The following is a 12,467-nucleotide window of genomic DNA, read 5'->3' on the forward strand; positions in this document are numbered from 1 at the left end:
CCTCCACCCAGCCGCACCTGTTCCCGACCGTGGGGACCGAGCCCCGCACATCCCTTCTGACCTTGAGGGCATTCTGGAAATCCACACTCCACCCCCAGGTCAGCGTTACTCCAAACCCTTTCCTAGCAGTTACTGAGGCCTTCCTGGTACCCACGCAGAGGGACCACCTCCAGCCGCCCACCTCCGGGAACTTCAGAATTCGCTCCCCCAGGATCGCTGCAGATCCTTTAAAGCATCTCACTTTACTCATCGCTTAACCTCCACCTCCCACAAGTTACCGGGCCCCTCACAGCAGGGTGGGTCCCTTTTTCCACCTCAAGTGTGCGAACACCCCCTAAAGTTCGGGGTTCCCCCCCACTGGTGCCCCGAAGAAAGCCTCAGAGGGACGCCCTTGCGAGCTGGCGCTGCAGGGCAGCTAGAGAGGGGTCCACCGGCAAGGGGAGGGGCGGCAGCGGAGCAGTCACCGCGCCCCAGGCTCCGCGCTGGCGAGGACGCCCCCACGGACCGGGAAAGTCAGCGGGAGAACCGCGCGAGAAAAGCGACGGCAGGGCCTCGGGGAGGGGTCGACAGCCCAGATCATGGGCAGAGCCGAGGTGCTGCCGGGAGCCGCGGCGAGTCAGCGCAGGGCGCTCCCGGAACAGCCAAACTTTCTCGGCCACCCGAAGTTCGGGACGCCGGAGAGGAGGCGAGGGGAAGGCTACTCGGCGGCTCCCGTCGCCCCCCACCCCCCGCCTCTTCAGGCTGCGGGAGAGGGCGCCCCCCGAGGGCCAAGGCAGCCGGGAACGCGCCGCCCTCACCTGGGCCGGCGGGACCGCAGCGCGCGGCCCGTACTCACCTGGCCGTAGAGCTCGCTGACCGACATGACCCCGCGGGCCGGCCCGAGCCCGGGCACCGCGCCTGGCGTGTGGCCCCCGCTCGTGCCCCGCCGGGCGGCAGGTCCCGACTCCTCTCCGCCCGCTGGCTCTCAGTTCACGGTCGGCCCGCCTGGCGCCATCTTCCCGGGCCGGCCGAGAGTTTCCCTGTCTCTTTCCCCTCGACCTGCCCCGCCGGCTTCCTGGAGGCGCCGCGGCCGGCTCGCCCTCGGCCGGCGCGACCTTTACTCCCGCGGTGGCGGCGCAGCTGCGGCCGGGCAGGAGTTGCGGGCGGGGGAGGAGGCGCGGCGCCGCTCCCCGCTCAGGTATGGGAGGAGGTGCGGGCGCCGGAGAGGGAGGGCCGGAGGCGGAGCGGGCGGCCGGGACGCTACGGCCGCCGCCTTTGAGCCCTGCCGTGGCCGGGCTGGACGCGCCCTCCCGCGCCCCCGCCGCAGCGGGGTCCACGGGGCCGGGGGCGGGGCCGGGCGAGGAGCCGGGGCCGGCTGCCCCCTGCTGGCCGCTGAGCGCACGCCGGGACAGGTGCGCGCAGGGTGCGGCACCTGCCGCGCCTCGCTCCCGAGGCTCGCGGGTTGCGACCCTGAGAAGCGGGGCAGGGATAGAGTAGAGACAAGAAAGAGGGAAATTGACAGGAGGCGAGGGGAGAAGGAGCGAGGGAGTAGAGGAATAAAGGGGAAAGTCTACGGCTGAAAGGTTCCATACGTTTTCCTCCGACTTTACGTGGCTGTATTCAACATTCTCCTTCTCAAAATTCAGTTGTCAGAAGAGATTATAGAAGGGGACTCGGATATACCAACGGTGGCCTCCATCAAACAGAACTCCCTGGGCTGAAATCCTTACTAGGAGAAAGGGGAATATCTGTTCTGTTTGCCTGTTTCATCGAGGGCTTCTAATTAGGCTTCCCCCCCCAGAGGACTGTGGTTTTTCTAGAAAGTCTTGCACTTTCTCCTTTCTTAGATGCACTCTCCATTCCTCTAGCCGCTTTCTACCTCATTTATTGTCGCCCCTGCTAGGGACGTGTAGTCTGCCAGCTTCAGTCCCTCTTCGACCTACAGCAAAAGATAAGCCTCGGCCAGAAAGGCAAAGAACTGGCCAGGTTTGGTGAAGGGAGAGTGCGTACTGTAGGGGAAGACGGTCTCAGCGTTCTGAGTGATGGTATTCATACCTGGATGAGGAATTTCCTCTGAGGGTGAGCTCTCAGGCAGAGCAGCCTTCCGTCCCCGCTGCAGAAATTGTTCTAGAGCCGCTGGCCCTGGAAGAGGCTTCTTAAACTCTTCCCACTTAAGACCCTCCCACGTCGAATGCAGGCTCTCCATTTAATTCACCTGTCGAGCCCTTCACAGCTGTGCCTCTTCAGAGAGAATAGCCCAGGGAGTTTTACCAGTACCAAGGAAGGCATCTTACCCTCGGGAATTCTGATTTATTGGTAAACAGTGGGACCCTAGTATCCGAAATTTGTAAGCACCTCCACAATGCTAAATGATTGTACTCTCAAGGTTGGCAAAGGCAGTGACCAAAGTTTGGAGAATTCTCCATGGATTTGAAATGCAGCTCTTCATATCACTGACAGGAGCATAAAGGAAATGGCTCCACCACTTCTCTCTCACTCAAAAATCTGTCTGCATAGTTTCCTTTCCTATTCTCTAGTAGCTCTCAAAGTGTGGCCCCCGGGGCTATCAACATCACCCGGGAAGTTGTTAGAAATACAAATTGTCAGGACGCAGATGTACTGAATCAGAAAGGCTGGGGGTGGGGCCAACACTCTTCCCACCTCTCCAGAGGATTCTCTCCTTTTGACTAAGACACCCCCTTTGCTAGGCTCAGTCCTCACCTCTGCTTGGGACCCCATTGGCTTCTCTACCACCATGCTTCATCAGTGGTCCTGCCTCTATCAGCACCTCTTTCTCTGTTCTCCTTTCCTGCGAAACTTCGCGAGGTACGAGCTACCAGCTGGCTCCACTGACACAAAGTCCTCCATAATTCACCTGTTCTCAACACTTTCTGCACTTTCACAAAAACAAATGCCTGGCTCCCACTCCGAGAAATTCTGATTTGATTTGTCTGGGGTGCTGCCTGGGCAAAAGGATTTTTAAGAGCTCCCAGGTAGTTCTAATGATAGCCAAAGTTAAGAAATGCTGCTGGAGGGGTGCTGGGCTGGCTCAGTCAGAAGAGCATCCGACTCTTAATCTCTGGGTTGTGAGTTTGAGCCCCAACTTGGGTGTAGAGATTACTTAAATGAATTTTAAAAGCTTTAAAAAAAATGCTGCTTTAGTCCCTTTCTAAGTGATTCCACCACCTCCAACCTATTGACATTGCCTTCTCCCTCTGAAGCATGGCGTGATAATTGACTAGGTAAATTGCCTAGGTTAACCACCTAGATTAAACCATCTCCTTCCTTACCATGTATCATTTTTCTCCTTTTGTTTTCCCAGCCTCTCTCACCATCCCTTTGCGATGTCCTTTTCTAACTCTGCTTTCTAGTTCTCCAATAAAACTGTGGCCCATTTTCGGAACCTCTTCTTCTCATCCACACGCCCCATTTTGCCTCTCACAGCATTGTTAACGCTCAAATCCAATGCTAACCTTACCATAGACCCACCTTTCCACCTTCCAGGTAGACAACACCAGTAATACCACTAGGACCTGGCGTTAACCTGAAACTCATTTGTTTCCATCCTTCCTCCCCACCTCCAACCTGGTTCCAACTTTCTAGCTTCAAACATACCTGGCACAGATGAAAAAGCTCAGTTCATGTGACTGAACTGAATCTCCTCCCTGAGGAGAATCCTATTGTTGGCCAGGGCTTTGTGAATTTCTAATCGCACAATCAGATGTGGTCCTTCCCTCCTTTGAATAATAATAAAGACATTTTAAAACATACCTTGTGCCAGAAAATTTACCAAGTGTCTTCCTCTGTGACCTGTCTGGTCTCAGCCTCAGAGCAACCCTATAAAGAAAGCGTGGGTAATAAATCTCTTTCACAGATGAGCAAGGTGAGGCTGGTGGGGGAAACATTCTAGGTCAGAAAGCAGACCCTCAACTATATCTCTAGAGCCTAAGCCTTTGTGTTTATGCCCGTGATTCCTTAATGTTAATGTATAGCAGGATTAAGGGGTGTCAGGGGTGCCGACTCAATTGGTCCACATGTAGTCCACGAGTCTGTGTGTTTAATAAATACCCCAGCTGGTGTAGGGTGCACAGAACTGAATTCTCCCAATAGGTGAGTGAGCTCAGAAGTGGATTCCTTGCTAGTTGAGCCTCCAGACTGGACTTGAAGACCACAGCCCCAGCTGATACTTGGAGTGTAGCCACGTGAGACACCCTCAGGCAGAGGATTCAGAAAAGCTGTGTCTCAAAGAAATGGAGCTAATAAAGTCTGTGACCCGCAGCAACTGTGAGATAATAAATGTGTGCAGTTTGGACCCACTGAGTGTTGGGGTATCAAAATGCTGTGGCAGTTAGAACCCACTGAATCGATTTACAAGGGTGCTATGACTGTTTTATTTTGAGCCGACAGTAGGTACAATATGCCAAAAATTGCATCTTCTGCAACTATTTAAACTTCTTAAAATTTTAGTTATTAAACTAAAAATGTGTGGAGACATACATGGTCTTTCAAAATCCCTTTAGAGCGTCTGAAAGCAGGAAAGTCCGAAGCCCACCAAGCAGAAGGCAGCCTCCTGAGCAAACTCCCCAACTAGGCCTTTATTAGGAACTTAGGACTTAAAGTGGTATTAACCCGGGCCCCTGGCTGGCTCAATAGAGCCCGTGACTTGTGAGTTCATGCCCCACGTTGGGCTTAGAGCTCACTTAACAAAAATAATAACAACAATAACAATAAAATGGCATTAACAGCCTTGATGCTGTGGAACGCTTTGAACTTTGCAGTTTCTTCAGGGTCGTTTCTGAGTCTTTCTGGGGACAACGCAGACTTATTTTTCACCTGTTCTAAGTTAGCACTCAGCCCATGAGGGATTCAGCAGTGACTTCTGATCCCCCTCCCCCATATGGGCGAGACCCTGACACAGGACCCAACCTGGATTTCTGCACTCTTAGGTGGGTGGAGGCGGGTGGTGAAGAGTGTGGGAGCCCTGCCATGTGGGGATAGCTGAAGATAATGTCAAGGAGAGGTGGAGAGAGAAAAGACTGAGGGACTTTCCACTCCAGGGACTGAGGAATAGTGAGGCCAGGTGCCCCAACCAGAGAAATAGGGACATCATAACTTAAATAATTTTCAAATACTTAAAAATCTGTCATGTGAAAGAGAGATTAAGCTGGTTCTGCGTAGTGGAGACCACACTCAGACCACAGGGAGGAAGTTGATCCAGGACAACCAAGAAGATTAAGCATAACATTCTAATAAGGAAAACTGTTGAAGAGAGGAACAGGCCTCTCACGAGGAAGCGAGTTTGCTGTCCCTGGGATAGTTCAAGCAGAGGCTGGACTATCACTGTCAAGGTTGCTATAAATTCTGCCACTGGGTGGGACGCTGGACCACCACTGGGTGGCAGGGATGGTGTTCTGATGGCGTGCCCTCCGTCCACCTTGGCTCCAGACACCAAAGGGGGGGTTCAGATCTGTTGTCACAAATGCGGTATTGATAACATCAAGGGAAGAAAAGCCCCATCTCAAAGCTTGCTCCCTGGGAAGGTTTGATATCAGTCCTGTGCAACTGGTAAGACTGTAAATCCTTTGTTCTCTTCAGTGGGGGTTTCATTGAAAGCTTGACTTTAATCCCAAATGGAATGAAGGGTTTTGCTTCCTACTAGACAAACTGCTGCATTCTTTTCTTAGGGGAAGAGGGAGAGAAAAAGGTGGAGTTTACACTTTCCTAGGACCCCCAAAATCTCTGTTCATAGAAGCTGTTCGCATGGCCAGAGGCTGTTTATGTAAATATCTGTCATGACCAGCCCCCCCTCCCCAGGCCAAGAATGGAATGGCATATCTATTGGAGCTTGAATGGAGAGAAGAGAGGAGAAAAATGAGGTGGTGTGGATCAAAGAAAATGCAAATGAAGAGCCTGCAAGCCACGGTCTGCACATCCGCTCTGAGCCTCTAGTCCTCTGACTGCCGCCCCTCAGCCTGGCCTGCTCTCAGGGAAGCAGAGGCAGGGTCTCTGCAGAGAATGGCCAGGGCCTACAGTATGTTTTATCTCCGGCCTCTTGCGCCCTCTTCTGGACACTTTTCCCAACAGCCAGTTTTATTTTTGCTTTTTCTCTCATTTTCTGTATTCCACAATTCCCTGATCTTTGGCAGTCACAACTGGAAAGACCTCAAAGAGATTGATGTCCATCCTTCTCATTTTATAAGTGAGAAAACAGACGCCCAGAGAGGAGGCGGGACCCTCCCGGAGCCATACAGCTGGTTGGCTGCCAAGAGGCCTGTCACTTCTGGCAAGAACTTGGAAGTTGAGGCTCGCGAGCCCTGCCTGAGTAGCAGAGAATTTCACTCACAATCTCTCCCCACCTGCCTTGCTCAGAAAGCAGGCCCTTCAGTCCATATTGCCCATTAATAAATCAAATTTGAACTATCAAACAGAGGTCTGGCTGGGCCGGGGGGGGGGGGGGGGTCAAGTTTCTACCTGATTCCAAATGAGACTTTTCTCACATCCTGAGATAAAGTGAGGGGGAATCAGAGCCAGGAGCTGTCTGAAGATGGATTTCGGGGCTTCTGTTAATTACACAATCTTGGAAGTTAATAAAGCCTGCTTGGAAAATGCCATTTCCAAATCCTACTCATTCTTTAAGGCCGTGATTCTCCATCTTGGGGACACACCCAAATGACCTGGGAATCACTTCACAAAGGCTGACCCCTGTATCTCAGAAGCTCCAATTTACTTCTTCTGGGGTGTGTTCTTTAAACACTCCCCAGGTAATTCTAGAGCGGAGCCAAGGTCAAGAACCTCTGCGTTACAGCTACCCTATGACCCATCTTCTCTAGGAAGCCTTCTGGCCCTACATGGATGTGTTTCTACTCTATTTGGTGCCAGAGATGGGCAATATCTATAATATACTTTGAAATGCTTCAGTAGACACAATCAGTTTGAGCTTGAATTCTAGGGGTAGCCTGGTATTATTCTGTTATCAGGAAATTCCTGCTATCAGAAATTTACATTCCAGGGTGGGCAGGTGGCATATCAGAAAAGGCCACATTCCATAATTTGGGGATTGGCCAGAGACACTCCCCACCCTTGCTAAAACAAGCCACAGCAAGAATCCTGAGTGTTCTGGAACCTGCATCATTAGGGAGGGTAGCCAAGCCTGGGTCCTAATTGTGTCCTGTGTGCAGCCAATGGTTTAGGAGGATTTCTGACTGTGTAACGCTGACTAGAAGGCATAAAATCCTTCCTCTGAAATGTTGAAATGCATGCAGGTAAACCTCCCGGGCCCCTGCCTTACAGGTATGGTCAGAGCTGTTAAAAGGTCAGAGCCCTGAGATTTCATCAAGCTTACAAAGCCAGTTGTAGGATTTCTCTACCTACTTTGCCAATGAAGTCTTGTTTAGTAAATGTCCGTACATATGGCAGAACTTGAACAGAAATGGCCTTTATAACCTGTAGCCACCACCTCAAGGTTGGACAACTGTTATCTACCAAAAAGAAGCTGATTGCGATGGATGACCAGATAAACCTGGATCATTTTCTAACTTTGAGCCTTGTATATACATTTCTGATTCTTCTTTAAAAATATTGTGGGAAATGGCTCTCCTTACATAAATCGTTTAGAAAAAAGCTTAAGGGGGAAAGCCACCACCACGGGGTCCAAGCGCCCGAGGTTAGCTAGCTCGATATTGTAATGGGATCACGAGTAACTTGTTATATCACCTGCAGGAAATTACTTTCCATCTGGCGTCAATGTACCTTGATCACAAACTCCACTTGCCCCCCAGACCCTTCACTTCTTACACACACAAATTAACGATTACTGTCTGATTATTTTCTTCACGTTCACCACGTGGGTAAGAGCTTGTTTTCTTCAATTCATACCACGTGGGTAAGATCTTGTTTTCTTCACATTCACCACGTGGGTAAGATCTTGTGAGCTCAATAAATAAGGAGACGAAAGTCCTGTTTGGAGCTCTTGTCTTCTCCCGACATTAGTGTCTCTTGTATTCAATTCCACGTTCCCTCTCTTGCTGGACAAGGGAGAACTCCAGACTCGTAGCCTGTGACACAATATTAGTGTAAATGTTATTTATTAAACACCCGCCATGTTTGAGGCACCCTACAAGAGACTAGATGTTTAGACAAAAATAAAATGTGTTTGGGGGGCTCAAACATCCAGCTGCCTTCCTGACTCTTCCACACATATGTCTCAGGATATCTCCAACTTAACCTGTCCAGAACAAAAATCTTGATTTTTATCTGCCACACACGTTCTTCCCTCAAATCTTACTCATATGGATGTAGGACTTCAGCATCTACCATCAAGACAAAACCCCAAAGTCCTCTTGGTTCTTCCTTTCCTCTCAGCTCTCAGTTCTAATCTATCAGCAAGACTTCACAGCTCAATCTCCAAAGTTCAATCTCCAGTCCCCAAACCTGCCACCTCGTTCCATCTCTCCTGCCACCACACCCTTAACCAGGCCCCAGCCATTTCCTGCTGGACTCTTCAAAAGCCACCAGATTGGTCTCCTCATTTTCATCTATGCTTTTGACCTCCTCTCTTCCTGTTCCTCTCCTTCCTTCCATCCTTCCTTTCTCTTTTTGAGACAAAAAAAGTAAAATTTACTTAATGAAAGCTAAAATAGATGTTGCAATCAGTTCACCTTATTTAAAGGAGAGCATCTCAGGCCTTTACCTGGACCTCCTTTTCCCTCTTTATTATTTTTATTCAGATAAAATTGGCATACATTATATTGGTTTCAGGTGTATGCCGTAATCTGAAATTTGCATAAACCACAAAGTGATCATGGTTACTATTCATCACGTTTAACCGACTGAGCCACCCAAATGCCCCTTTGTGGAGTTTTTAAAGGCAATTTTCTTCCCCAAGACATTGAAGGAGTGGGAAAAGATTGAAAAATCATGAAGTAAGTGTACTAAAACTCACAACATTATTTTAAGTTTGAATACTTAATTTATATTTGGATTAGGGATTCCCCCAAGACCACCTTCAGGTTTGGTGATTGCCTAGAAGGACTCACAGGACTCAGCAAAGCTGTTACGTTCATGGTTTTGGTTTATTACAATGAAAAGATACAAACTAGAAATCAGCAAAGGAAAAAGGTGCACAGGGTGGTGTCCAGGAGAGAGCAGGCACAAGCTTCCAGTTGTCCCTACCAGTGGACTAATAGGGACAGCACCTACGTCTCCCAGCAAGGATGTGTGACAACATGTACAAAGTATCGCCAAGCAGGGAAGCTCACCCAAGCCTCCAGGGTTATTACTGGGGGTCAGTCACCTAGGCATGGAGTGCCCACTGACTAACTGTAACTACCCAGTCTCCAAACCTTCCACCCCCATGGTGAAACTGACACAGCATGGTCAGGCCCCAGGTGAATAAAAACAGGCATTCACCACAAACCACATGGATAGTATGAACTCCCTGGGACGGCCCTAGGCCCCGGCTATACAAAGACACTCACTCCCAGGCAGAATTCCAAAGACCCACAGGTTATCTCCCAAGAGGTGATCAAGAACCAATTTTCTTTGGGATGTGAAAGGTTTGAACACCCCAAGTCTTTAACCCTTTACGATACGATCCGCCAAACAGAATGTATTATCATTTTACGTATTTGCTTTAATGAAGCAAACACTATCATAAGTAATATTTTCAAAATCTATTTCTGGACAAAGTTAACCATTAAAGAAACACATCAAGGGGCGCCTGGGTGGCGCAGCCGGTTAAGCGTCCGACTTCAGCCAGGTCACGATCTCGCGGTCCGTGAGTTCGAGCCCCGCGTCAGGCTCTGGGCTGATGGCTCAGAGCCTGGAGCCTGTTTCCGATTCTGTGTCTCCCTCTCTCTCTGCCCCTCCCCTGTTCATGCTCTGTCTCTCTCTGTCCCAAAAATAAATAAACGTTGAAAAAAAAATTAAAAAAAAAAAAGAAACACATCAAAACATATAAATAGGGACACACATTTTTTCCATTGGCCTTGGGTTCTTTTTTTTTTTAATTTTTTTAATGTTTATTTATTTTTGAGAGAGAGAGAGAGAGAGAGAGAGAGATAGTGCAAGCTGGGGAGGGGCAGAGAGAGAGAGGGACTCACAGAATCCAAAGCAGGCTCCAGGGTCTAAGCTGTCAGCACAGAGCCCAACGCAGGGCTCGAACTCACGGACCGTGAGATCATGACCTGAGCCGAAGTGGGACGCTCAACCCACTGAACCACCCAGGCGCCATTTTAATGTTTATTTATGTTTGAGAGAGAGAGAGAGAGAGAACGTGAATGGAGGAGGGGTAAAGAGAGAGGGAGACACAGAATCCAAAGCAGGCTCCAGGCTCTGAGCTGTCAGCACAGAGCCCGACATGGGGCTGGAACTGATGGACCGCGAGATCATGACCTGAGCTGAAGCCAGATGCTCAACCGACTGAGCCACCAAGACACCCCTGGCCTCGGGTTCTAATATGACCCAGCACAACACCTGCCAGATCCTTTCTTTAAATTCTTAATATTTAGGGATTGGCTGGGTGGCTCGGTCGGTTAAGCATCTGACTCTTGATTTCGACGCAGGTCATGAGCTCGTAGTCCTTGAGATGGAGGCCCACACTGGGTGGGGAGCCTGCCTAAGATTCTCTCTCTCCCTCTCCCCTCCCTGCTCACGCACGCACACTCTCTCTCAAAAAATAAAAAATAGGGGCGCCTGGGTGCCTCAGCTGTCAGCTGTGCTGACAGCTTGGAGCCTGGAGCCTGTTTCTGATTCTGTGTCTCCCTCTCTCTCTGCCCCTCCCCCACTCATCTAGCCAAAGTCTTTACAGTGGCCTCGGCTCTCCACTCCACTCCACTGGCATCATTTGGTCCCTCACATACCTCATGGCCAGTCCCCCAGTAAGCCTTTGCCCTCCTCCCCCTCACCTCCTCAGGGTTTTCTCCAGGAGGCCTTCCCTGCCCACCTCATTTAAGGTTGTGAGTCCTATTATGATTCCGTATTCCCCAGCCCCTCTATTTTCCCCATGCTGCATTCATAGTCTAGCATAGTATACCTTTTCCTCACTGATTTGTGCATTGTTTCCCTCCCCTTGGAGAATGCGAGCTGTTTGATTCTCTAATCCTTAAGGATGTCCTGATCTTTTTTAATTTTTTTTTTAACATTTATTTATTTTTGAGACAGAGAGAGAGCATGAACAGGGGAGGGTCAGAGAAAGAGGGAGACACAGAATCTGAAACAGGCTCCAGGCTCTTAGCTGTCAGCACAGAGCCCAACACGGGGCTGGAACTGATGGACCGCAAGATCATGACCTGAGCCGAAGTCGGACGCTTAACCGACTGAGCCACCCAGGCGCCCCAAGGATGTCCTAATCTTAAGCATGATTCTTCCCAATGGAAGTGAAAGTGGTGGTTTGGGTGACTATTCGTTCTCTGAGGCTGCCATAATAAAGAACCACACTGGGTGGCTTAACACCGTAGACATGTAATATCTCTGGAGGCTGGAGCCCAAAATCAAGGTGTCAGAAGGGCAGCGCTTCCTCTGGGTCTCTAGGGGATGACCCTTTTTTGCCTCTTCCAGCTTCCGCTGGTGGCTGGGGACCCTTGGGGCCCCTGGGCTTGAAGCTGTGTGACTCCGGTCTCTGCCTTCATTGTCACGTGGCATTCTCCCTGTGCGTCTGTGTCTCTCTGTGTCCTTTCCTCTTTGTATAATGACACCAGTCATATTGGATTAAGGGTCCACCCGCTCCATCTAGTATGACCCATCTTATGTAATTACATCTGCAGTGAAACTATTTCCAAATAAGGTCACATTCTGAAGCACTGGCGGTTAGGACTTCAACATATCTTTTTGGGGAGACGTAATTCAACCATCACAGGTGACACCTCAGGATGTCCTTGTCCAGTGGCAGTTCTGTCCCATTAAAGGAAAAATGTGGGGCTGGAGCTGCTATCGTTTATGCAAAACAAAGTCTTCCTTGTCATCCTCACCCATTTATTCAACATGCTTTTACAGAGCCAGGCATTTACTAGGCACCGGAGACAACAAAGTGACAGGCAAGACCCCTACCCCAGGGAGCAACCCAGGCTGGTGAGGATAACCAAATGACGACACTGGGGAGTGGTGGGGCCTTGGACCGGCGGGCACATGGGCACAAGCGAGCGTGCACCTCCTTTCCAGGGCCTTTGACTAGCAGCCACCTGCTGGAGCCCCAGAAATATTTGCATCCTCAGCCTTGACAGCTTAGGAGTGTGGGGAGGCGTATCATTTAGCATTTTATTTTTATGCTTTAGCTAAAAGTTTATGGTCTGCCTCTATTTCAACATGTGTTACTCCATAAATCAGGCTGTAAAATTCTCACAGATATAAGGTGATTTTGACTCCAGCATTTTGCCATTCCTGCTCTAGCTGGTCTTAAAGCTCATTCCACAAGTGGTCGGGGCAGTAACTGTCCAGCCCCTGGCTCCCCGCGGCTCGTACCTCCGGTAGCACTCACAGGCAATCTCACCCAG

At 50.0% G+C, this 12,467-nt stretch overlaps 1 protein-coding gene and 1 long non-coding RNA gene across 2 annotated transcripts in view; both read right to left on the minus strand.

Moving 5' to 3' along the window:
* MYO5B (myosin VB) overlaps nt 1-1,103 on the minus strand; it is a 340,620-nt gene extending 339,517 nt beyond the window's left edge. The window contains exon 1 of the mRNA XM_045042264.1: nt 836-1,103. Within this exon, the coding sequence (XP_044898199.1) occupies nt 836-862 (27 nt within the window). The 5' untranslated portion in view covers nt 863-1,103. The remainder of the gene's footprint in view (nt 1-835) is intronic.
* A 611-nt stretch (nt 1,104-1,714) lies between these two features.
* Nucleotides 1,715-4,160, minus strand: LOC123381435. The gene is made up of 3 exons (XR_006588398.1): nt 3,751-4,160; nt 2,035-2,220; nt 1,715-1,918 (listed from the first exon to the last, which is right to left on the minus strand). It is a non-coding gene; the product is annotated as an uncharacterized LOC123381435 (long non-coding RNA).
* Between the last annotated feature and the right edge of the window lie 8,307 nt (nt 4,161-12,467).

This window comes from Felis catus, chromosome D3 (genome assembly GCF_018350175.1).
Source record: "Felis catus isolate Fca126 chromosome D3, F.catus_Fca126_mat1.0, whole genome shotgun sequence".
Classification (NCBI taxonomy): domain Eukaryota; kingdom Metazoa; phylum Chordata; class Mammalia; order Carnivora; family Felidae; genus Felis; species Felis catus.